Genomic DNA, 27,667 nt, shown 5'->3' on the forward strand with positions numbered 1-27,667 from the left:
AAAAGCATGCTATCATCATTTTTAAGATATCTGCAACTTACATTAGAAATTACTTTCACTTCTCCACTGAAATAATCCTTAACTTTTTCTGTAACTTCCTTTTACTTTCCTCATGATTCCTTTCCCCCCCGTTATTCATTCAATCCTCCTTTATTGATCCATTATAAAACCTGTTAAACTGACCTATGAGTAAGGCACAATGTGGGAAGCACTGGGGGCTACAGATGTGAACAAGGTAGATGTTTCTCTGAACTCATTCCTTCCCCTCTCCCATTCCTATCATTAAGAGGCCTGCACCACACAATACAACCATGTCTTAGTAAAGATCCATCTAAAGATCGAATTAGTACTGAGTACATTAAACACCCAGGAGCATGCAGATTTGTCCATTTGCTAAAGAACTAAAAACTGACCATGTTACCTTTTGAAACTTGCCTTAACAAGAAAAAAGATAAGTAGGAGCAAGCCAGGTCAACAGGATAGTGGTGTTGGAATGTATATGGAAAGCAAAGAAAAGGGAAGATGTCCCAGAAAGAGGCACTAAGTCTGGAGTTGAGACTAGGCAATGGTTTGGGAAATGAAATACTTCGGGGTTGGGGGAAGGAGGACTTGGGAGATGGGTCTGGAAAGAGAGGAAGGGCTACTTCATGAGCTAATCTTCATGGCCAGGGAGTATGGAGTTGGTTCCTACATCAATGAGAAGTCATTAGAAGGTTTTACCTCTTTTGTAAGGAAGATATCATACAAAAGAAAAGGAAAGGAATTGCATGGAGCTAAAAATTGGGTCAGCTGTCATACAGCTTTTCAGCAGTGAAATACAGAGATGGGGATCAGATCACCAAGTAAAGAAATAATAAAGTGATGCTTGCATTCCACCCCCCCAAAAAGGTTTTGAGCAGGTGAAGGACATGATCAGATCTGAGCTTTGGAAAGGAGAGATCACTCTGTCTCCAGCACAAACAGGAAGTCTATTTGTTTATTTTAAAGAAGATCTGGGGTTACCTTTCTAAAAAAATATGTTCCCAAGTTGATTTTAAAAATCAAATTCATTTTAAAACAAGGTTAAAAATAGGCAAGATTTTCGTAAACTAAATCCTTATTGCAAAGGAGTTTCTCTGTCATCTCAAAAACAAACACACTTATAAATTAAACTTTATCATAGGTCTGTATGTATATGAAAAGCATAGTATATATAAAGTTCAATATTATCCATGGTCTCAAGCTATCCACTGGGGGGGGGGGGGGGGTCTCAGAACGTATCCCCTGCAGGTAAGGGGACTACTATAATGCCGGGCCATGTAAATAGCATGCCTATATACCCAGTTGTTCAAACCTTGGTGTCATCATTGAACTCTTTCCCTCACAGCCCACATCCAACCCAATCTAGTCGTGTAGAGTAAAACCTAGAATCACATACTTGAGGCAGACCAGAATTTAGGTACTGTGAGTCCTTGACCAAGACTCTTTCTACTTTAGTGTGGTGGAGAATTTCCCTAGCTACTTCAAGCACATCTCATTTTGCAAGTACAGTTGTACATATTGTCATGGTGAAAATATTGTTTTCTTTTTTAACCCTCCAGAGAACTTGGTTTTGTATACCACTTTCCACCGCAACCCCCAAAAATGAGAGAAGGAAGAAGAAAAGCCTGAATGGATGGCTTGTAGATGTAAGGCACTGGACTTTGAAATGGTGGTGACACACCTGTCTCTAGTGCGAGATTTGGGCTATGAGATAAAGAAAATGGGGATATGGAGTTTGTGGTAGGAGCCAGAGTCAAGTCCTCACTCCACAAAGACTTCACCTTAACTCTATTTTCTTTTACTTTAAATTTCTGATTTCAACAGTTTATGTGATGACAGATTACCTACCTCACAGATGGCCTTTCTTGGCACAGGATATTTTCCAAGTCTTTGAAAGAGGGTCATTCAACCCTGACAATAACAGATGCCCAAATGTATCTTTATTCTCTGCAATGCCTCTAGTATCTATTACATAGAGCCTTTTACAACTTATCAAAATATTTCACTGGTTTGACAAATATTTAGTACAGAAGATAGGATTGTATTTTCCTTCTGTTCATTACACAAGGATTACTGTTTCCACACTCAGACTTCTCTAGGCTAGGGAGTTTTTAATCTGGACCTTTGGGAGTCTATGAACCTATTCAAGTTGTGGTGAAAATCTGGTAGAGGTATGTGTTTTTTTCCCCCTTAGGGAACTGTTTAAATTTCGTAGCTTATCAAAGATTCTCAAAGGGGTGGTTAAATCAAAAGAGGCAGAGAGCCATGTTCTAGGAGAAACTTTTGTGTAGAAGCTTCTGTTTATTTGTTCTAAAAGAGTCTGCAATGCTTTCAAACATAAGCCATGGAAAACGGCCACCACAGACCTACACATCATCAACCCTACCCTTACAGAGATTTGTTAAATTCTTTGGAAAGGGACAGTAAGACATAGGCTCTTAACAATGTTGACTTGAATGGCCCTTGACTTCTTCATTAACTTTGCTTTTTCCTCCACTGCACAGCAAGCGGTATTGCAAAGTCTTCAGCAACTATACAAAGTGTGTCCTTCCAGAAGTTCACACCTTATACAGAAAACAGTAAAACCTGTATGTAAAACAATATAATTGATACAAGACAGTTACTGGTCAAGTATTATGGGAATTCAGTGATGGAAGAGATGTTTTTCCTGGCTGACAGTAACAAGACTAATCTGTGAACACTGAAATATTAAAAATGGAGTTTGAGGGGTAGAGAAAACGTTGACCTGATGCAGCAGTCTATTAGGCTTGACTTACAAATCTCAAACCCTGGGCTGTCCATGCCCCACTCCTCTCGTGATCCATGGAAACAGCTCTGAGAAAAGAGAGGTCTCAGAGATGTCCAGCAAATATCTCTTTACAGAAGTCCTGGGGAGGACCAAAAGCGCGTGTTGGTGGCCAACTATCTGACAGTTAAGAACATTTTAAACACGCCACAAAAATAGTTTCACTAAGTTTAGCCCAACAGCTCCATTTTATAACTTGTGAGATATCATTCTTGTAGTGCTTTAAAAACTATAAATATTAAATACTTGGATAAATTAAATCTCATATTTTAAACAACAACAAAAAAGATCTTTTAAGAAGTGCTTTTTACACCCTGTTGAGCATCATTACCATCTCTGATTAATCTATTTTCTAGAATCAGGATATCTGTCTTATCACCAGACAGAGGGATTAATGGTTGTGTTTTTCAATACTGATGCCTTTGTACATGCTAACCCCTAGTGTCAATGTGCCCTTCTTCCATCATGAACAAAATCAATTCAATTTTTCTCTGTGGCCCCACTCTAATTATGGTGTAACTCTTCAGACATATTATACTGTGTTATTCTTGTAATATTCATTTTTATGCTTTAGTATTAAAAACACAAAGCAGACTAGGATTTGTACTGTATGGAAATTTAGTGTTTTCCCTAAGATAAATTCACATTCTGGTTCACTGTATTTAAATTATCTATAAATCTGGGGAATTACAAATAATCCATCATGAACAATAACCAACATGAACCTAACAATGATTACAAAAGAACACTCTACCCAACATTTTACCATATAATTTTCTAGTTGCCCAGTGTTTGATTTATTTTGACAGTGCCATATGTATGGGTTTTTCAACATAACCTTAAAACACTGACCGAAGCTTTAAGTATTAGCAAATTATTTTATCAATACACCTGTTAATTATCCACTATCACTTGAATCACAAATTATATATATCAAAGACAGAGCATAACTCTACCCTACTGACTGATTATTACTGTTGTTTCCTGTGCTAGCCCCTTCACTCTCTCAGCCCACAAGCACACACGTTGGTCTTAGCTTGTTCTAGATGTCAGAATGTCTTCAGCCATTTCTCAATACAATGTCATAAGGGCCTCTCCCCTAAGTTCCATCTCTCCACCTCCAACTGAAGGCAAAGAATTTCTTTCAGGCAACCCACAATAACCTCAAAGTAAAACTGAACGGATGTTCTTTTCTATCCACTCTTCAAACTGACTCCATTTCTACATGGTTCTGACTACCCATAACCAGGCTAAAATCTCAGAGGGAGGGAGGGAGGAAGGGAGGGGAGGAGAAAAAATGAGAACAGGCAGTAAATGATAAGAACAAATAAATATGAATGAGAGAGATGATCTCCAAACACCTTAAGCCTAGTATTCAGGTCCTCCCATGTTTTTACCAAGCTAACTTTCTAACCTCTTAGATAATTCCATTATTTATACAAATTAGCTTTTTCATTATTTACCAAACATGTTACACTTTACGATCATTTTTTTATTTTTCAGTTACAGTTGACATACAATATTATATTAGTTTCAGGTGTATACCTCAGTGATTGGACATTATAAAACTTATTAAATGATCATCCCAAAAAATATCATACACATTTGATACCATACATAGTTATTAGAATATATATTGGACTATATTTCCTATGTGTACTATACACCCCTATAACTATTCTGTAACAACCAATTGTATTTCTTAATCCCTTTACCTTTTCCACCCATAACCCCAAAACCTCTCCCATCCAACAACTGTTAAAATTGTCTCTGTATCGCCAAAACCGGTTTGGCTCAGTGGATAGAGCGTCGGCCTGCGGACTCAAGGGTCCCAGGTTCGATTCCGGTCAAGGGCATGTACCTTGGTTGCGGGCACATCCCCAGTGGGAAGTGTGCAGGAGGCAGCTGATCGATGTTTCTCTCTCATCGATGTTTCTAACTCTCTATCCCTCTCCCTTCCTCTCTTCCTCTCTGTAAAAAATCAATAAAATATATTTAAAAAAAAAAATTGTCTCTGTATCTATTCGTCTGTATCTGTTCTGCTGGTTCGCTTATTTTGATTCTTTAGATTCAATTGCTAATAGATATGTATTTATTACCATTTGATTGTTCATATTTTTATTTTTTCCCCTTCTTCTTATTAAAGAAGACCCTTTAACATTATATTTAATACTGATTTGGTGGTGATGAACTCCTTTAGCTTTTTCTTGTCTGGGAAGCTCTTTATCTGACCTTTAATTCTAAATGATAGCTTTGCTGGGTAGAATAATCTTGGTTGTAAGTCCTTGCTTTTTATCACTTTGAATATGAATATTTCTTGCCAATTCCTTCTGCCCTGCAAAGTTTATGTTGAATATGTTTTCAAATTCTTGCTCACTCTCTTCTCTTCCTGATACCCCCATGATGTGAATGTTGGTAGGCCTGAAGTTATCCCAGAGGCTCCTTACACTGTTTTCATATTTTTGGTTTTTTTTCTTTTGGCTGTTTGAATTGGGTGTTTTTCCCCTTCCTGATATTCCAAATAACTGATTTGATTCTCAGCATCCTCTACTCTACCACTGATTCCCTATAAATTATTCTTTATTTCAGTTAGTGTATCCTTCATTTCTGACTGGTCCTTTTTTATGTTGTTGATTAATAAGTTCCATGAGCATCCTTAAAACCATTGTTTTGAACTTCGTATCTGGTAGTTTCCTTCCATTTCATTTAGTTCTTTTTCTGGAGATTTCTCCTTATCTTTCATTTGCAATATTTTTCTTTTTTTCTCCGCATTTTGCCATCTTTTCTGTTTTTCTTTCTGTGTATTAGGTAGAGCTACTATGTCTCCCAGACTTGGTAGAGTTGGCCTTATGTAGTAGGTGTCCTGTAGGGCCCAGTGGTTCAGCCTCCCCAATCACCTGAGCTAAGCACTCCAGGTGTTTCCCTGTCTGGGCTGTGTGCACTATCCTGTTGTAGTTGAGCCTTGATTGCTGATTGCATCACTGGGAGGGACTGACCACCAGGCCAATAGGCTGTGAGGAACAGCTGGGGCCACCCAGCACAAGCTACAGAGCAATCTGCAGATGGCTGCTACTTGCATTAGGCGTGGAGGTGCCCAGGAGAGGCTAGGCTGTGAACCAAGGAGGGCTGCTGTTGGTGCTGGGCTTGGGCCCACTTATAAGGAGGTACGGGGCACCCTGTGGCCAGCTGCTGCTTGTTTGAGAGATTTTAGGAAAGTCTGAAGCACGAGGCAAGAGAGGCCAGTTATATGGAAAAGCCATGGGAAATGGCTTGGACTTGCCAGTTGGGTGGGGTGGGGTCTCAGAGAATCACCAGGGCAGGACAAACAGTGTGGGCCAGGTTGATGGAGAGACAGATATGGTGCCTTCCTGTTGGCTCTGTGGTGGGGAGGACTCAGCAAAGGAGCAATGGCTTCTGCTAGCACTTCTGTCTTAGAGAAAGCTGTCCCCCTCCAGCTCTTGCCCTGATGCCAGACAATTTAGTTCCTCCCTGTATGTCCCTGGCTCATTTCAAGCTGCTGCTCCAATGCTGTAGCTCAGAGGGAGTGAGTCTGAGTAAGTCTATGCATGAACCCTTTAAGAATTGCCTGGGACTCCAGAAATCTCAGTATCACTCATCCACAATCCCTACTGGTTTTTACAGTCTGGAGATATGGGAACTTCTCAGCACTGGAATCCTGGGCTGAAGGGTCTGGTATGTGGCTGGGACCCCTCACTCCTCATGGAGGGACCTTAGCAACCAAGATATCCCTGATAAAAAACTGCCACATGTGGCTGTGGGACCAGCCTATTTTTGTGCCTCTGCCCTTCCTACCAGTCTCAATGTGACTTCTTTTTTAATTCCCTAGTTGTATGACTTCAATTTAGCCAGAGTTCAGACAGTTCTGAAGGATGGTTGTTCTGTAGTTTAGTTGCATTTTTTTATGTAGTTTAGGGTGTAGGCAAGTACCACGTTTAACTACACAACCATCTTGACCAGAAGCCTCCCAATCATATATTTTGCTTGTGTTTCTCCTGCCTGGGACTCTCTTCTTACATACTTCATTGCCCAGATCAATCTCCAAATCTTCTGAGAAGACTACTTAACCAATCATGTAGTAACAAAGCAGGTACTATCTGATAACGTATCTTTCATAGTTGTCTTATTGTTGAACTCTGATACTTAGGACTTTACCTCAAGCTGCAATGTATGCCCTCTATTAGTACACCCTACCCTAACAAAATCCATCTCCAATGGTGGGACTCATATAACTAGACTCAATTTTAAGGCAAATACTAAGAATAATTCCTGTATTTAAGAGGTCCTTAGACCCTAAGGAACTCCATGCTGACCCATCTTTCATGAGGCAATCTCCTTCAAAACCAAAAACAAAAACCCATCCTCCCTTTTTCTTGATCACCGAGAATTAGCCAACAACCACCAGGTAACTAAAACTTGTTTTGTAATTTCATACAACAAAAAGAATATGAGGAAATGAAGTTATCCCTCTATTCAGAAGAGCACATTGCCTGTATGATGTTATGTATGAACCAGATAGCATTCTGTCTGCTGGAGGAAAAGTTTTCAGAGAACTCCTTTATATCTACCTTCTAAATTATGTATAAAAACCTAACTCAGAAATAGCAGTTCTGCCATGGATTCTCATTGAGTCTTAAAAATGCATTTCCCAAACCACACTTTCTTTTGAATACTTAAAAGTAGGGAAAAGATAAATGAGTTAATTAGATATAAAATTACCCTATGTGAACTGAACTAAACTATATTAAATAATAGATCAAATGTTCAAAAGCAAGAATATATAAAATTTAACCTCAAACATAAAAACCCTGGAACTTCAATAGCCTGGAGAATATGCATGCATAATCTCTAAAATAGTAGATATAATTTGGCAAATTTTTACACGTCATGAAATTTTCTCTAGTTATTTTCATTTGGTATTAACAGTGTATCTTCTGGACAAAAGGAATGAGCTAATATTTTCAAGTAATTATTTACTAACTATACTCACCCCAATAAAGTAACTTAATATACATTCACATTACTAATGAAATAATGCTGAAATTGAGAATTTAGCACTAAATAACACATGCACTATCAGTGTTATTAGAGAACAGTAACCTCATAAAGTTCTCATGGTAAGGATTCAAGAAAAGTCCCCATGTGGATCAGGCAGAAATAGGGGAAGAACAGCCATTATTAAACACCCTGGATTCTTTTCCTTAACAAAGGGGGAGAGACTTTGCCAGAAGGACCACTGACAAGCTGTCTCAGCTGAAGGAAGATAAGGCTGCCTCTGTAGTCCTTTGACTTCCACTGGAAAGAACAAACAAACACAAAATCCAGAGTGAACAGGAGGAAAATCCTCAAGAAAATAGACTGGGGATGCTATAACCAGGGAAGGGAATCCAGTACATGGGTGAAAAGGGAAGCAATACTCTTAGACAAGGGACAGAAACGCTTGCAAAGGTTACAACCCAAGATGTAGGCCCACTAAGAGTGAGGCTTACTCGGGGAATAGAATACGTGCTCTTCCCCAACACCCGGCCACAAGACCAACACAGCTCTAGGATAGTAACAGTCAATCCCAGCCAAAAGATGCAAGACACTGACCTCTATGAGGAGGAATACTTAAGGAAACCCAAAGTCAAGAGGAAAGACAAAGACAAGGATACAAGGAGAACTTGAAACTTCTTGTACCTATGGCTACAACGAACAGTAAGCACTGCCAAACTCCCAGTCAGATCAACGAATATCCTCACACTAAAGGCAAATATATTTCAGTTGTTACCTGACGCAACGCGTCTGAATTTTAACAAAAAATTACAAAGCATGCCAAAAGGAAAAAAGAAATAGTGTAGAAAGCAAAAACAAGCATCCAAACCAAATTTAGATGTGACAAGAGATGTTACAGTTATCAAAGAAAAAATGTAAATAACTATTATTAATATGTTAAGGGCTCTACTGGAAAAAGTTGAAAACAAAGAGAAAATACAAAGAGAAAAAACTCCAAGACAAACAGACCATCCCAGAACTATGGGACAATATCAAAACTATAATATCCGAAGGAGGAGAGAATGGGACAGAAGGCATATTTGAACTACTAATATCTGAGAACTTTCCAAAATTAATGACAGACACCAACCCAGGAATCACAGAACACACCAAGCAAGAGACATATCAAAGGAAAACTATATCTAAACATATTCATATTTAAATGGCAGAAAACTAAGACGATAAAATACTGACGATAAAATACTGAAGGAAGCCATAGGACAAAAACACCTTACCTGTAGAGAACCAAGAAGACCTATATCAGACTTCTCATCAGAAACCATACAAGAAAAGAGTAGAGTGAAATCTTCAGTGTTGAAAAAGAGCTAACCGATAATTGTATGTCCAGTGAAATTATTCTCTAAACGTGAAGGAGAAACAAAGTATTTCTCAGACAAACAAAAACTGACGGCAATTCATCACCAGAAGTCCTGCCTTTTAAGAAATATTAAATGAAGTTTTTCAGAGATAAAGATACTGATATAGGTAAAAAACTAAATCTACATAAAGAAAGGAAAAAGGAATAGCACAGAAGGAACCAATGAAGGTAAAACATAATCTTTTATTTTTCTTACTTTTTTTCTTAATTGATCTAAAATTTTATAGCATATAATCAACAAAATGAATAAAAGAAATGTCACAAGAGATAGGAAGAAGGAATTAGGAATTCTCTATTATGGGATAGCATTACACTTAACACCTTATTGTGTTATTTGAAGGTAGACTAAGATTATTTCAAAATGGATATTGTAAACCTTAGGGCAACCATTAAATAAATTTTTTAAAAAACCAAGTATAAGTAGTACATAAAAAGAGGATATAAAATGGAATCATAAAATGTTCAATTAAAAGTAGAAAAGGCAGAAAAAGGAGGGGAGACAAAGAACAAATGCAAGGAAGTGACAACACAAAGACTGTACAACTTAATCCAAGTAAACTATTTCAAATATGAATAGTCTAAACACATCCATGAGAAGGCAGAGATTGTGAGGTTGCATTAAAAAAAAACAAGATACAATTATATGCTCTACAAGAAACCCACTTTAAACATAAGGAATCATATAGGTTAAAAGTAATCAGATGGAGAAAGACACCCCATGTTAATCCTAATCAAAAGAAAGCTGGAGTAGCTATCTCAGTATAAGACAAAATAGATTTCAGAGGGGGAAAAAAAGAGGGACTTTATATAATAATAAAGGAATTAATTCCACAAAAAGACATATTTTAAATGTGTATAAACTTAACAGAGCATAAAAATACATGAGGCAAATACTGATAGAATTTAAAAAAAATAAATCTATTGTTATAAAGATTTGAATTATAAGTACATATGTTCCAAGTCATAGAGGACATAAATCAGGGGATCCACACCATTGCTTTAGAAGTGATCTTAAAAGCAAGCAAAGGATTGATTTTAAAATATCTTGAGTTAATAAACAAACTCATAGGTTCACATATATTTATGACCCTGTAACATCCAGTATAAACTCTCATGCATATGTAATAACTCCTTTTCTGGGTCTATCTGCTCTATTAGACTTTGGCATATGGAGAATAAATATTTTATCTTGCTCAGCTTAATTTCCCCAACACCTCGCAAGGTTTTGGACTTGACTAAATCACTCAATAAATATCTACTGAATCTGAATTTTACTACTAAATTAAGTTAATTAATATTTAACTGTAAAGTAAGCTATTGTTTCATTAAAAATACAAGCTCCCAGTTTCATTTATCTTTTAAAGTAGGAAATTTTGGTTTTACAGTCACCTTCCACTATTATCAAACCGCCAATGGGTTTAGTAACACAGTTAGAAACAATTACCATGAATGCACCATTGTTCACAGGGCTAAGGTGCCACATTTGCTTTAGTATTAATTAACTCTGTTAATTTATTCATCTTAAATGATACACAAATTAGTAATTCAGGTAAATGATGGATAGAATGTCAAAATTAAGAGTAGATCTGCAAAAGATTAAAAATAAATGTAAACATATGAACAGTGTAGAAGTATAACTCTTAATGAACTGGTTAATTTTTTTAAAAAATTTTTTATTGATTTCAGAGAGGAAGGGAGAAGGAGAGAGAATCACTGATCGGCTGCCTCCTGCACGCCCCCTGCTGGGGATCAAGCCCACAACCTGGGCATGTGCCCTTGATCAGAATCGAACCCGGGACCTTTCAGTCCGCAGGCCAGAGCTCTATCCACTGAGCCAAACCGGCCAAGGCTGGTTAACTTTTAAATACCAGAACTTTGTCCATTTAAATTGTATATCAGGGCATAGTTAAATAATTTATACCTCTAAAATAAGCAAACAAAATGCAAATAGGGAAGGAATACATTATTAGACAAATCACATGGTCTAAAGATGAAAGACTTGGGAAAAAAAAACCATGATATTTTATTGAGCTTTTACATATGTATGATTTGAATGAGAACAGAAAAGAAAATACATTATTCACTGTAATCACTTTAAATTATGCAGTTTAGGATTCATCACCAATTAATTTCTATCTGGCTAGGTTAAAGAAAAAAATCTGAAATTTCAGTTTCTTCCATAAAATGTTACATATCTTTATGTAAAATTATTTTGCACTGAGGAATAACTGTTTATTAAACTGCCAACCTTCTTCAGATAACAGATTATTTCTATTTTACTATTTGGACATGCCCCTTATATACCAAACAGGCACAAATCTGATGCCCTAAAATAGGGCACATGGGAACATTTATTTACTAGATAAAATGTACGATGTTCTTCTTCCTCTATCAAATAATTCTTTCAAAATCTTCTTTACAAATATCAGTATTTGATTTATTAAAATTATATTTCACTCAACTTTTCAACCAAAGTGATTATATAGAAAGTAAAGGACATCTCCAGAGGCTTGTAAACACTTGATGTTCACTCTGAGTCCAGCAGGGTAATGAGAAATACGATGGGCCACTTACCTGACATGCATTATAAAGGAGTTGGTGCTCCAGTTTCTTAATACCCAGAATCTGCTGAAACATTTCATAGAGCTGTTCTTTGCTCAGAATAAGTTCAGACACAGCACTGAGGGTCATCCTATTTGGCTGTTTGCACAAGTCCTCTTCACCCCTGTAAATGGCATCGTATTTGGCTATCCATGAGCTCAGCACTGTCTCTTTGCTTAAGCCATCAATTTCTGGCAAACTCCGCACACGTTTCTCGATGTTCTTCTTAAACACCTCTCTGAAGTCATTAGCAGAACATCCTCCACTCTGAACCATTCTGGCCACTCGATCACTCTTCAGAAAAACCTGGAAGAAAAAAATAAGTTTACAACTAAGCAGAGACACTAACACACTTGCTTGTAGTAATCTAGCCAGTCTTAACACTAAACATTCCACAGTAATTCAAATGTTTTTTAATATATGGTCATGAATGATATAATGGAGGCCCCAAATATACTCTCTAAAATGTTGAAATATTTAGGAGAGACAGTAACCAGTGTTGAGGAACTGTAAGATGATCTTGATCTACATGCTGTCTCCCACCTGTAAATCAAAGGCCTCTCTGCCAACAGAATCCTTTAAGAGTTGATTAAGACAGTAATTGGAGATATGACTATACTTGGGAGTTCTGGCTAGTTCTTCAGCAGGGATAAGGTCCCCTATTGTTTGAGCGAGGATCTGAAGGCCAATAGTGTGGTAAGTTCAGTATCCAAGTCAGTACACATCATGTATAACTCAATCACAAATGCTTCACATTTGGGCATTGAGGGTACGCCCAACCCCTTCCCTGATTTCACCAGTCCTCCAACTTGTCACACATTTCTTATAACCAGGGAGAATGGATAACAGAAAAGAGATGCTCGTGAAATAGGAAGAGATGGCTAATCTATATATATAAAAGCTTAACATGAAAAGTGTCCCCTTGGGAGTGTGACCGGGAGACTGGGAGTTCGATCGCTCAACTATGATGTGCACTGACCACCAGGGGGTGGCGCGGAATGAAGGGAGGCCCTGTTTGGCAGCCCACAGCCATGGAAGAGAGGCACCAGCTGGCAGCAGGAGGGAAGGCCCTGGCCGGCAGCCGGAAGGCCCCTATCAGCCCTAATTGCTGGCCAGGCCTAGGGACCCTACTGGGGCATGAATTTCATGCACCAGGCCTCTAGTAAGTAATAAAGTCATATCATATAAGAGACATCAGGCAATCTCTCCCTTCTTCTAAGTTAAGGACCCAAATATAAATAAGTATCAGTCATGTTTTATTAAACATCTATTCTGTCATCAATATTCCTAAGCATCCTCTAGGGGTCATATATAAATGCTTTATTCCTTTTTTTTTTTTTTCTATAATGACAACAAATTATCCAAGAAGAGTCCACAGGACTGTTTAATGCAGCCTCCAAAAGTTATATCTGTAATTAAACTTATGGAATAAAAATTCATGTCAAGTTTTACCCTAAGAACTGACTCATAATATGGAGGCACTCCCAAGTTATGACACTATTACCTGGACCATGCTACCAACATGTCTGTCTGCATCTGGGGAAGCAGCACATGTGTTCCATACGAAGTGGCCTCGTTCATCCCACTGACTCCCACAGTCAGCTACCGGACCCCAAACCTTTCCCCACCACTTTATATTTCCTCCTTCACACAAAATGTTCTTGTTTCCTATCTTTGCTCAACAGACAGAGTATTCCTGATCCTCAAACATTTTGGTTTACTAACTAATGTACTGAACTAGGGAAACATGTATAACATACATACAATGCTTCCTCTCTTTCCCAGCTGTGGCTCCATTACTTACTATAGGAAAGATTCTGTCTTATTTTCTAATTTTCCAAGCCAAAACTAATTAATTCTTAAGTGACAGATAATAAGAATAGTACTTTTAATATATCTAGATTAGTGGTTCCCAAAGTGAGGCAATGCCCCACAGGGGGGCAATTTGATTTTTAAGGAGGGCAATTCGAGAATGAGTTATTAACAGTGAATTTTTCACATTTCTTATGGTTCTAGGGGCCTCATATACAATATATAAATAAATATTGTGACATACTTATGCATTTCAGTTCTCTATTATGTTTTGAAACTTTATTTGCTATTTTTTCATATCACTTCACATTGTTTTTTTAACAATTTCTTAGTAATTTCTTCCTCAGTACTTCAAATGTCCTTTCGTTCTTTTATTTTTCTCTTTCATGGATGCCATGTTCTTTGGAAGCTTGTTTAGACCAAGTGAATGGCCTTTTAGGCTTCCTCCAAGTGAATAGGAGTTCACTTTTTAATAATAATAATTATATGTCACGGGGTGGGGGGGGGGACATCAGGATTTTAGAGATGTTTAGGTGGGGCATGGCCCAAAAAAAGGTTGGGAGCCACTGATCTAATTCAAGGCACATGAAATTAAGATATTTAACAATATATTTTGTCAAAGAAGGCCATTTACTACATCAGAAGACATAGGGTATCCAACTCCTTCTTTGTCATCTTCATCTAATTGCACTACTGTCATTGGGCACTAGAATTCAAGGTAAATGGTATACTAGTATATCTTTCCTAATTCCTGTGATAGCTAGATCTTAATTAGGAACATAGGAAAGCTCAAGTAGTCAATGAAGGTGAACTGTGCCAGTTGTCAATCTATAGCTTCTCAGCACTATCTTCCCACTGCCCTGCTTATGCCAGCCAGGATAATTTTAAACGGTGCTGAAGAGACCATCTTCTTTTTTTGTTTTTACTGTATTGATTTTAGAGAGAGAGGAAGCAGGGAGGAAGGGGGGAGAAAGATAGAAAGAGGGAGAGAGAAATCATGATTTGTTATTCTACTTATTTATGCATTCACTGGTTGATTCTTGATATGCCCTGACCAGTGATCAAACCACAACCTTGGCATATCGGGATGACGCTCCAACCAACTGAGCTACCTGGCCAGGGCAGAAGGATTCTTCTAACTGGTTCTCTTCTTATTTGGAGGCGCATGGCACCCACCCATGGGCAGCTTCTCTCCAGATCCCTGATGGTGGCTTCACACCGTCCCACCCCCATTGGCAGATTCCCAGTGAGTTCTGTAGGGCAGCACCTCCCTGTGGACCATTTCCCTCCAGCACCCAGAAGGCAGATTTCCACGAAGTTCACTTCTGTGAACTTCTCTGCCATCCAGTAGGACAGAACCACGTCTTCTCCAGTGAGGTCTGATTTCAGCCTTGGGGATGGGGGACTGGGACCCTCTTCCAGATTTCTTCCTTCTTTGGATGCCGTGTTCCCGTATCGGCTACTTCTGTGCCCTTATTTTCCTTACTCATGTAGTCAATCCCACATTGTTTGTATTAAATTTTCCTTGTTCAATTATTGTGTGGCTTCTGGCTCCAGACTGCACCCTGGAAATGCTGAAACACTATATGTAATATTATATCTATGGAAAAATACTTGAAGTTGAAACAAGCAACTTTTGAAAACTTGTAATTTTGTCTAAAGCTGGAATGGCAAGGTATTTTTAAAGTACAATATAACTGAAGACTGGCTTCAGAAAAACTTTTAATTACTTGATATTTAATATTCCAAGTTGGCAGGCATTTCATTTTTTTCTAACTTTTGCCTAACACCGTCAGTGCTAAATTCTACCAAGTAATCAAACCACAGTTTTGAAGCAAAGACTCTAATGAACTTAAGTATCTGGATTCTTAATTTCACCTATAAAAGCCATACCTAAAGCCATCCTTAGTCCAATTACATGTTATGTAATTGGCATTTATTAAGTTAACAATGTGTCAAGCATTTTGCCAAGTTTTAGAGACACAAAGATAAATGAACCTAAGACCCTGCCCTCCAACAGCTCATGCTTCCTGAGAGAGACAGAACAAACAATAAGATACCTTCAAGTAAGAGAATAATAGAAACCTATGCAAAGAGAGGAAAAGCTAAGGAGAAAAAAATTACGAACTCTGTTGGGGAAGGTGGGGGGTTCACAGGGTAGAGACGACAGACCTACAATTTGATTTGGCCTGTGGGTTAAGTGAGAGGTAAAGTGAGAATAAAATACATTTCAGGAAAATAAAAGGACAGGATTAAAAAGCATAGAGGCATTCCACAGCATGACCTTCTAAGGGAAATAAAAATTGTCATATTGCAGGAGCCTTAAATATAAGGGTGAGGGCAGCAAAGGTTGGGCGACGCAGACCAAGAGAGACCAGACAGCAAGATGTGTGTGTGCCACGCAAGGCATCGGTGCTTGCTCTGGTGACCAGGAGTTAGGGATGTGGGCAACCAGGGACTGAAATGTTGAGACACATGAGTTGGAGAAATAACTGGCAGTAGCATCAAAGGTAAGAGGACAACTGACCAGAGCAGAGATTGGGATATCAGTTATCAGAGGGGTACAGTAGACCAGGTAAGAAACAGTAAGGGTCTAATCTAGGGCAAAGGTCATGGGCTAGCCGCTAGAGAAGTAGAAACAAGAGAGCAGGCTGAGAGAATTAACAGATCTTGGTGATTTACAGAATGTGAAACTAAGGCAGAAAAAAATATGATTCACAGGTTTTTTAATGGGGTACCTAGATTCTACTAACCTAAAATAAAGAACCCAATAATACAGGTAGAAAAACGTGCCCGCACATTCGTGCGTGAGAGAGAGAGAGAGAGAGAGAGAGAGAGAGAGAGAGAGAGGTTTGTATAAGGTGGTGGATCATGGATATTTCAGTTTTGGTAGAGGTCAGCTTTGCAGACAAAATACAGTACAAATAAAAAAGAATCAAGAACAAAACTCTATGAAACACCTTCCTTTAAATGGCTGACAAGAACAAGTGGATGCAGGGGAGGCTGGTGGTGCCAGAATACCAGAAGGAAAATGATGACATGTTGGCAATTAAGAGGGGCAGGGGGAGAGAAGAGAAAATCAAATGCCACAATAAAAATTAACAAGAGAACTGGTTGATCTTCATCATCACTAGGTCTCCTTTTGCAAATAGGTGTTAGTAACATGGTGAAGAATGGAAGCCAATTGGCAGGAGGGAGAAGAGGACCAGTGGCAATGAAGTTAAGACAGCAAATATAAATTGTTCTTTTAAAGTGCTTGAGTAAAAAACGAAGCAAGATAGAGGAAGGCAGAGCTAGACCAGAAAATTACACATAGGCAATGGGGAAGACAAGTCAGTAAAAAGAGGCAGATTGTGGTAGATGACAGAACATAATGCTGCAATGTCACATCTGAGATTAGTTGTAAAAAACGGTGGGGCCTTCTCTTTCTCACCACTTGCCCTAGGGCATTCATTGGTCGGCAAACTCATTGGTCAACAGAGCCAAATATCAACCGTACAACGATTGAAATTTCTTTTGAGAGCCAAATTTCTTAAACTTAAACTTCTTCTAACGCCACTTCTTCAAAATAGACTCGCCCAGGCCGTGGTATTTTGTGGAAGAGCCACACTCAAGGGGCCAAAGAGCTGCATGTGGCTAGGGAGCCGCAGTTTGCTGATATTGGCACTAGGGGAAGCAAGCTGCCAGGAAGCAAAGACCCCAGGCCCTCAGTCTAACAGCGCTCAGAGGTCTGCCAAGAACCGCATGAGTGGGCTAGAAATCAGATTTTTCAGTCCCAAATGATCCACAGCTAACAGCTTGACTACAAGCTCTTGATGAGAAACCCTAAGCAGAAACAGCCAGCTACTGGTAAGCCACACCCCAATTCCTAATCCTGAGAAACTGTGAGATAACATATATTTGTTTTACGCTGCAAATTTGGGGATAAGTTGTTACACAGCAATCTATAAATACATTCATAAATCCACATGGCTCACTCTCTTCATTTGGGTCTCAGAGCTGTCATTTCCTCAAAGGAAGCCCTATCCTCCCCAATTCATCACCCTCCTCTCCTACCTTGCTCCACCAGATGTGTATTTATTGTCCATTTCCCCAAACTAGAAAGTAGAGGGCACCAGAGTCCTCGTTTGGTTTGCTAGTAAAGCCAATGCCTGATATAGAGCCTGTGTACACAGTAAAAAGTCAATAAAGATTTGTTGAAAAAAGTCATGACTATCTATCTAAAGGATTCTCCAAGAAGAGGACTAGATCTGCCTCTAGCTCACAGGTTTCCTAAGAGATGATGATTGTGGGAGAGGAACTCAGAAACTGAAAGTGTGAGAAGAGATGAAGTTGAAAGGCATGAGCTCCGGAAGCCGAAAAGATTTTGCATGAGAGAGGAAGTACCAGGATCTGAAAGCAGGAATAAAGAGCAGCTCTCCATGCCCAAAGTGCAGGGGAGGCAGGAAGGCTGCTTTCCCTCCCTGTCTCCTCATTAGGGTGCCCCTCTGTTCCCTATCGGTTAGGTCTGGGGCACTCCACTCTGCATGTGCTCCCAATCTGGACACCACCACAGTGTGATCCATCAACTCCTCCTAGTTTACTTAAGCTTCAGACTTGGAGCTGCAATACCAGCCAACAGCTTTCCTTACATGTCCCACTGGGCCCCTAAACTAAACAAGTCTCAACAGGAATTCATGACTGTTCCAATTATTGGTTCTGCCTCCTGCCGACCTGCTTCAGTGAATGTCAGAAACCCATTTATTTCCCTCCTTGAGAGACCTGGGTGCCACTCTCAGACTCCTCCATCATCTCCATGTTATTTTCCCCAACAGACAACCTGTCACCAAACCCTGCTGATTCCACCCCTAAATCCTCTCCAATCCCTCTCTTTATGCCCTGCACTGTGACTTAATTGCCTAAGAGCAATAGCCTCTTCTTACCCGACCCTCCTGCCTCAGAAGCTTCCCCAACATATTCTCTTGACTGGTATCAAACTAATATTTCCTTTTTTAAAAAATATGATCACTTTAATTCTCCTTTGACTTTCCAACAAAACCATCTCCAAGGCCTCAGATCCTACTTTAACTGGCCTCAAATGAATTCTCTGGTTTCATCATAAGACATTCTCTCTCATTCAATCTCTAGGCTCCAGTTCCTCTGGCCTTTAAAAAAAAATCCACACTGTCCATCTCACTGTCATCTAATAGTATCTCTTAGCAACTATTCAGGTCTCCACTCAAACTGACCTTCCTTGGAGATTCCTTTTCCCAGTCACCTTGAATTACTGTATTGTGTGTCTGTAATCCTAGTATCCTGTCTTTTTCCTTTAAAGTACTTATCACTTTAGAACTGTAGTAATTAAGTGAAAATTCTATTACCATCTTGTGTGTGTGTGTGTGTGTGTTTTACTCACTAGTAAGTTCCATGAAGCCAAAGACCGTTTCATTCACTCTATCTGTAGCACCGAGCACCAGGCCAAGCACAGAGAAAGCACTTAGAAAATATCGACTGAACAGGTAAATGAAGAGTAAATAAATGATTTAGATGGTCAAGGTAATTTTCCCATCCCACACACTTAGTTAATGTAAATAATTAACCCGTCAAGTTTACTGATTTTCAATTAGGCATACAAAAGTAAGAAGTATAAGGCACTGACCTTGTGTATGAGCGGGAGAGGGAAAGACATCTTAGATAAAAGGAAGCACAATGAGTGATGTCATAGGGGAAAGCAAAACTAGTTTGGTGAGGAAAATAAAATGTATGTCTAAATAACAAAACATTGTCTAATTCCCATAATCTGCTGTTCTTACAGAAATGACAGTTTTTAAAAGTAATTTTTCAGGTTTTGCTTATGAAACTATAAATGATGGATTTGGTCCCAGTAGACATCTAAGATCTTATTCCTGTATCCTTTCATAACAATTATCAAATTAAAGGCAGGGTAAGTGTAGCCACAGGCAGAGGCTGGTCCTAGAGCTAGTGCACAAGCGCCGGGCTCTCTGTGAAATTCTGACGGGAGTATATCTAATATGGCACTACATTGTCACTGAAGCTGGCATGGGACAACGCGGTGCATCAACAAACCCACTGATGAGCAGACAGTCTGTCTTTCTAGAGCTCTTCACACATGAACTCCTTTTGTCCTCACAATCACCTGGTGCCTTTTCCTCTTTCCTTCTCTTACAGATTAAATGGTTTTGACTGGCCCAAGGTCATAAAGTTATTGAAAGAGTAAAGAGGAATCCAAAAGCAGCATTCCTTTACTTATTCCTTTCTCCCTCTCCCTCACCCCACCACAGTCTACTCCCATCAGAGCTCACCCATGGCAGCCATAACTTCTGCTGGGTGATGGCCAACACCTATGGAATTCCCAGTCAATGACCTTCTTGTGAAATGCCACCACACACAACCAAGTCAGAGTGGGGATTAAGATCTTGACATCACAAAACTATAATATACTACGCATGTTGTACTTCTCCACATTTCAGTGAGGTTTAACTTGCACATGGGGTCCTCAATGTGAACACTGTCAACCCTTTTCATTCACCTGCTCAGCTCAGACACAAATAATTCACTAAATATTGTAACAAAATTCTGGTAAACAAATGGCAAAATTGAAATGTGGTGACTATAACAAGAAACTTATGTGCAATGGATAAGTCTGCTCAGCTGTCCAAATAAGACTTCAACCATGCTTATCCACAGAAACACCCATTGTTCATGCACTGCTTTTGATCTGAACTATGCATTGCTTCTTTGATTCAAGAGGATTGTATAATGAAAGGAGAAACATTAGTTGCTTGCCAACTCATTGTGGCTATTTATGAGATGATTCCTGGGAAACTGCCAGCATGTGTTCAGCCAGGAAAATGTTGAGAAAGCACAAGAGCCACACTTAAGAGATGCCTTTTTCTCTTTAATAATGACAAATAAAATACTGTAATAATTCTATACTGTCCATAAGAGATTTTTAAACATTTTTAAAGGGGTTATCAATTCATGAAGCTTTTCTGCAGTGATGATTTGAGTTTCACTAGATATCAAATATCCAAGTTTCCCAACATAAATACTAGTTATCAGGTCATTTGCACGTCCAGTGAGTCAATGGATTCCCTGTTAGCACTGTATTGTTCCAGTCTCTTCATCCAGCCAGGTCTCTCCCCCAACCTGCCTTCCAGCCTTTTCTTTTGCTTCTGAAAATGTATTTTCTGTTCTAATAACAGGAACACTTGTTTAGCCCTCAACACTCTCCATAATTTCTTCCCCCATACCTCATCCCATATTTGTCCCATAAGTATTTATCAAAACATAATATATGGTGGGACCCTACTCAGTGCTGGGAATTTACTGGTGATCAAAATGATGTGAGTTTGCTGCCTTCACAGAGCATACAGTGGAGGAAATAATTATACATACAAAAATGACTATGGCTTGATGAATGCTACTGAGGATTTTTGGAACTAGGACAATTTGTAACAAGGTTTTGAATCTAGTTGAGAAGGTTATAAAAGGGTTCCCTCTAAGGAAGTGAGTGGAGATCTGAAGACCAAGAGGAATTAGCTTGGAAATGTGAGGAGACCAAGGGAGGAGTGTGGCAGGTGGTGGTGAGGGGGACACAGCTGGTCTAAGTGGGTTTGAAAAAGGCCCCATGGGCTGCAATGAAGGGATTGAGGAGAATCCAGTGGTATGAGAGGAGGATGAAGAGGAAGAACGGGCTTTACGTAAGCCCTGGGAAGGCATATGGTCTTTATCCCAAGAGCATGGAATGCCATCCAAACATTTAAGTCAGGTGGACAGTCCCCTGAGTGGGGGCTGGGCTCTCCCCTCCTAGGCTCTTGTCAATCTCTTGAGAAGGAATTCAAATGAGTGACAGAAAGCAAAGCAAGCAAATTTATTTAAAATGCAGTTGGTATGATGCACAAGCAGGCAACTCAGTTACTCTGAGTGCCTCACCCTGTGGGGGTTCAAGGGGTTTTACACCTTTCCCCCTATAGGATTCAAAGTTTCCCCGCCAGGTATCTTGGGTAGCAGAACAGGTTTCAAAGTCCCCTTCTACACTGTTGTGACTTATATCAGAATGTTTGTACGTACATCTGGTCATCTTGTTTGGCAAGTCCTAAGACAGTGACTTCTTTGTTCATTAGGTGAGATAAACCTCCCCATCTTTCCCCCTCTCCTGTCCTATGAGCTATCTATGCTATCTAAAAAGTCCTCTGATAAAAAGTGCATTTTAAAAATAGCTACAATTTATTCTAGGGGCTTTACATATATTAACCACACAACCACATAAACTAGGTGTCAGTAACTATTTTAAAAGTAAACAACAAAAGCAGGGAGAAGTGAAGACAAATACTCGAGGTCACGTAGCCAAACAGTGGAGGGGTGAAAACTTAAGCCCCGAGATTCTTGCCGCAGAGCCCCCTTCTTTTATCACCATGCAATCAAATTTGGTGATTTCTCAACTTATGGCTCATTAAACTGAGCTAGAGTGGGCAAGGAGTGGATGGATTAAAGAGAATCTGGGGTGGGGGTGGGGGCGCTGGGGAGGGCAGAGGAACGCCTTGTTATTCTCTGCCTCCTTTATGAAGCTTCCCACAGCTTGATGCTGTTCCTTTACTCTGAGCCTTCTCAGCACATCCCCAGCCTCTCTGAAGGTATTCAATATGCCTGTCCTCATCATGTAGCAACATCATTGTATTTTTCCCCTGCTAAGACTAGGAATTTCATTAGAGCTGCACCTTTGAAGCTTCTGCAAGGGCTGAGGTCATTAGATACATACAGTTTAAAGGAAATTAGCAGGTCCTTAGAATATTAATGAACTCTGGAGAGTTACTGAATCTAAAAGATGGTGTTCTGACCAGTGTGGGAAGAAATTTTCACCGATTCAATGTAAAGAACTAAACATAAGGTTACAGAGTAATTTTAATAAAGCTCAATTTATTCAATATTTAGAAATCATAAGTCCAACAAGTCTCTTCCCTGTAATACAGTGTTATTAAGAATGAACTGTGGGCCCTGGCCATTTGCTCAGTGGTTAGAACATCCATCTGGGGACCAAAAGGTCTTGAGTTCGATTCCTGGTCAAGGGCATGTACCTTGGTTATAGGTTCTGATCCCCGGCCCCCCATCACGGGGGAAGCAACCAGTCAATGTGAGACATCAATGTCTCTCTCTCTTTCTTTCTCTCCCTCTTACCCCCCTCGTCCCCTTCCCTTTCTCTTCCACTCTCTCTCTAAAGATCAATGGAAAACATATCCTCTGGTGAGGATTAAAAAAAAAAAAAAGAGTAAATTGTGGGTTAATTTTTTGGTTGTAGTGGAAAAAAGGCTATACTTATTGTATTTATGTAAAATACTAGAGGCCCGGTGCATGAAATTCGTGCATGGGGGCGGGGGGTGTCCCTCAGCCCAGCCTGCACCCTCTCCAACCTGGGACCCCTCGAGGGATGTCCAACTGCCCGTTTAGGCTTACCGGGATCGGGCCTAAACGGGCAGTTGGACATCCCTCTCACAATCCAGGACTGCTGGCTCCCAACTGCTCACCTGCCTGCCTTCCTGATTGCCCCTAACTGATTCTGCCTGCCAGAATGATCACCCCCTAGCCACTCCCCTGCCAGCCTGACTGATGTCTAACTGCTCCCCTGCCAGCCTGTTTGCCCCCAACTTCCCTCCTCTGACGGCCTGGTCACCCCTAACTGCCCTCCCCTGCAGGCTTGATCGCCCCCAACTGCCTTCCCTTGCAGGCCTGGTCCCTCCCAACTGCCCTCCCCTGCAGGCCTGATTGCCCACAACTGCCCTCCCTTGCAGGCCTGGTCCCTCCCAACTGCCCTCCCCTGCTGGCCATCTTGTGGTGGCCATCTTGTGTCCACATGGGGACAGGATCTTTGACCACATGGGGGCAGCCATCTTGTGTGTTGGAGTGATGGTCAATCTGCATATTACTCTTTTATTAGATAGGAAAGAGGCCTGGTGCACAGGTTTTCCCTGAAGGGTGTCCCGGATCAGGGTGGGGGTTCCCTTGGGGTGTCGGGCGGCCTGGGCAAGGGGCCTGTGGTGGTTTGCAGGCCGGCCACGCCCTGCAGCGACCCAAGTGGAGGCCCTGGTATCTAGGATTTATTTATCTTCTACAATTGAAACTTTGTAGCCTTGAGCGGAGCCAAGCCTTCTGCTTGCTCTGTGGCAGCAGCCATTTCTGTTGGGATTTATGTATCTTCTATAATTGAACCTTTGTAGCCTTAAGCAGAGGCCAAAGCAGGCCAGGGCTGCGGAAACTTGGCTTCCTCCATCGCCAGGGGCAAACCTAGCCTCCTGGTCTCTCCAGCTCAGTGGCTGCTGCCATTTCTGTTGGGATTAATTTATCTTCTATAATTGAAACTTTGTAGCCTTAAACAGAGCCCTGGGCCGGCCAGAGTGTGCAGAAAGCTTGGCTTCCTCCATTGCCGGGGAAACCCAAGCCTCCCTCCTGCTCTCTCTGTGGCTGCAGCCATCTTGGTAGGGTTAATTTGCATACTCACTCCTGATTGGATGGTGGGCATGGCTTGTGGGCATGGCTTGTGTGTGTAGCAGAGTGATGGTTAATTTGCATATTACTCTTTTATTAGATAGGATATTTCATATATTTATTAGATACTCTATTTTTAAATTGATCAACAAAATCCAAAGGTTTGGAAACCATTACTTTAATCAATTCTGTTCCCTTATTTATCAAATGTGAAGAAATCATATCTTAAAACTTACAGCAAAGAAAATCTAATTTAAAAAATTAATTTAGGTAAGTGGTACACCTCAAGCCCTTTAGCTGTACATTATGAAGCAGGTGCTCTCCAAGGACCCTTCCTTATAATTAATCTAAATCCCTTAAAGCAAATCTAACCACCAAACTAGCAACCTCTTCTCATGTTTTCTATGGAAGGACTTGAGATGTTTTTTATATCCAAAATAACATGTGATTTGAAAGTATAAAACTATTTTTAGAAAAAAATATGTGTATGCTAGTCTCATCATCTTAAAAAAAAAATTACAAAAGTTTTTGTTTTGTTTTTTAGCTTTGCACAGTGGCAGTATCATAGCCAATGAGCTTTATCTGAGGTGCAACTATTGCTAATTGGGAAAAAAAATTACCAAGTTTTTATAAAGCTTTTATTTTATAGAATCACATAACAGATCTTATAAGTCTTTCTTCATAGTTATTTCCCAACTCATTGATTACCTTAACTCTCCCTAAACTGATGGCAAATTTTCCTTACCCTTGTAACTACAGAATTTACCACTCTACTCACTCTGAGCACAAATTTAATCAGAGAAACAAGATCACTGGGCTGAAGCTGGGCTTCCAATCTGTGGGACACTGAGCCTGAGATCCTGAAGGGGGAGCAAGGTCATGTTCACAGTGGAAAAGGGAGCCATGGCACCGGAAATGTGAATTTCTAAAGCAAATGTCTATATGCATACAAAATGAAGAAGATGCCTTTTCTTCTGCGGCCTCACCCTTCCCCCATTTCATCCAATGTTTCAGGACACCATAGGAAACTCTGGAAGTTCCTGGCATTGGGCTATCCTATTCTGCCTAGTCTGTGAAGGAAAGTTGTGTTTTTTTTTTTCCTCCATCATTATAATGATAAAGAAAATAAAATTTAAAAACTTAGTGTTTTATATTTGGAGTCTCATAATATCTAATGGTCAATGAATCCTTAGAATGATTTACTTTTATTATATGGAACAAACTATGCTCCCACTGTCTCACAGCTTTATAATAGTCCTCTTTATTCCTATTGACGCTAATAGTGTAACTCTGTTCGCTTTGCTTTCACTTCTCCACTCTCCTCTCATCAGCTGGGAAATGATGGGCCAAAAAGCAGAGCGGAATCAGACCTGAGTGGTCAAGGTGCGGGGGGAGCTGAGAGACTGAGCCTTTCTGGGTCAGTGTCCTCACTTAAAGTTATGTCGCGGTGCCATGATATCTGAAAACATGAGAATTTCTATTTTGTTATGAAAATGTCCAAACACACAGAAAAACGGGGGAAAAAAGGTTATAGTGGTTTGGAAATCACTGACTTAATGAATCCCATTCCTTTACTTACCACATTTGTAGAAATCAGAACTTAAAAACTAATAACAAATAATCTTTTATTCTGACATGTACCTCCTACCTAGATTCTACGAGTAATATTTTAGTCTAGTTTTTCTTTCACATATCTATCCGTCCCTCCATTAATCCAAATTATTTTTTATGCGAGTCAGAATAAGTAAGAAACATGATTCTGTATTTATAAAATAATCCACAGTGGATTGGAAAATTATAAAAACTGGTCCTTTGTTGGACATATAATAGGTGGAGAAACTTTTCCTTGAGAAGAGGGATGATGTATTAATGTTGACAGAAGAAAAAAATATTAATTTGGGGAGAAAAGATATTTCTGAAAACTAAATCATTATATTCTCCACAACACTTACACCAGGATACAAGAGAATGAGCTACTAACCCTTTCAAATTTTAGGTTTATAAAACATGAATCTGCAGGGTAGCAAGTTATTTACTCTTGATAAGCCAAGAGCCTTTACAGAGAAATAAAGTTCCAAATGAAAATGAAACAAAAAAGAAAATTTCTGGAAAGTAAATCAATCTTAAAAGCCAACATTCTGTTAAGAAAAATAAACCCAAAATTGACTACAATTTCCAGCTGTATAGTGGCTCTTAATAAATATTTGTTGGATTATGTCATTTATACCTTGTAGTTATTTATTTTTCCACCAGATGGCAACTCTGTGTGGAAGAACAATGTTTTTCAATCCCAGGATGTGATTTTCAGGGTTGTGAGGGACTTCAAAGGCACTATAAATCCAGCCACCCTTCTAGAGCTTATATTCCCTCACCATCAAAATGACATCTAAACATCAGACTCCTTCAGAGAAGAGAAACCGTTGGCTCCCTGAGGCAATAGCCTGTCAATGGGCAGGACCAACTACTGGAAAGTGGTTCCCAGGTGGCAAAGCTCTCCCGATAGCTGTCATGCTCTCACCTACTTCTAACTTAGAAATTCTTTCAAAGGTCATTTCTCAAGTATTAATGGCAGCTAACACTGTCTTCACCATCCAGGTTAAAGACCCCCTGACTGACCTGGCGACTCACCTTTGCACATGCCCCACATTTCCTCCCTGTGTTCTGATGTAGGCCCCTCATTCCTTTCAGGTCATCATTCAGTTGTTTATGTTCTTGGTGAAGCCTCCTCTACTTAAAACTGTAACTCTGCCTCTAACAATCCCCGTCCTGTTTCCTTTGTCTCCACAGCACTTACAAACTTTTTCACACATTATATATTTATTTTAAAATATCTTCCCACTAGAAAGTAAGCTCTAGGTGGGCAATGAGTTTGAATAGCTCACCTCTGTATTTCCAGGGCAATGACTATTTGTTGAATGAATGAATGAATGAATAAATGAATGAGATAACTGATTCATCTGGGTAAGATCTCACCATGAATGCAAAGAAAAGGATAGATACTAGTATTGGTTCTAGTTAGACGCAAGGCTGCTAATGCCTAGAGTCCCCGCTCCTTCAGGTGGCCTGCTTAGATGCCCACTGGCTCATCTTGCATTTATTTTCAGCTACATTTTTATGGACACTGAGCCTCATCCCTGTTTTGGTGAAGCTGGTTTTATGGACCCAAACCCAGGAATGTACATGATTCCATTCTGAATTACACCTATGACCCACTGTTTAAGGAAATTACTTTTATACCTTTAGTCAGAAACTATTATTTTCCAGCGTGGGCCTCTCGGTCCAGTGTGTAGATGCCCTAAACTGTTTCCATCTTCCAGGTTTCTTTCTATTGTTCTACCTTGGAATTCATAAACTGTATAAAATCTATTCATTTTCTCGCAATTCCCTCAGCAGTGTGATGGTAGTGGTAGAGAAATAAGAACTGGGAGAGGAAAGGAGTAGCATGTATATGCACAAGTCATGCATACATCGGAGAACAGCTGGGTTAGCGAAATATGCCTAACAACTTAGTGCAA

General features: G+C 39.8%; 1 protein-coding gene across 13 annotated transcripts in view; it reads right to left on the minus strand.

Moving 5' to 3' along the window:
* CADPS2 (calcium dependent secretion activator 2) overlaps positions 1-27,667 on the minus strand; it is a 498,042-nt gene that overhangs the window by 315,032 nt on the left and 155,343 nt on the right. For all 13 annotated transcript variants that reach the window (XR_013960502.1, XR_013960503.1, XM_080666495.1 and 10 more), the window contains exon 3: positions 11,832-12,164. Coding sequence is in view for 11 of the 13 variants with exons in the window: in XM_080666495.1 (XP_080522621.1) it covers positions 11,832-12,164 (333 nt within the window). In the remaining 2 variants the exon portion in view is untranslated. The remainder of the gene's footprint in view (positions 1-11,831; positions 12,165-27,667) is intronic.

Source organism: Plecotus auritus, assembly GCF_963455305.1.
Source record: "Plecotus auritus genome assembly, chromosome: 4".
NCBI lineage: Eukaryota > Metazoa > Chordata > Mammalia > Chiroptera > Vespertilionidae > Plecotus > Plecotus auritus.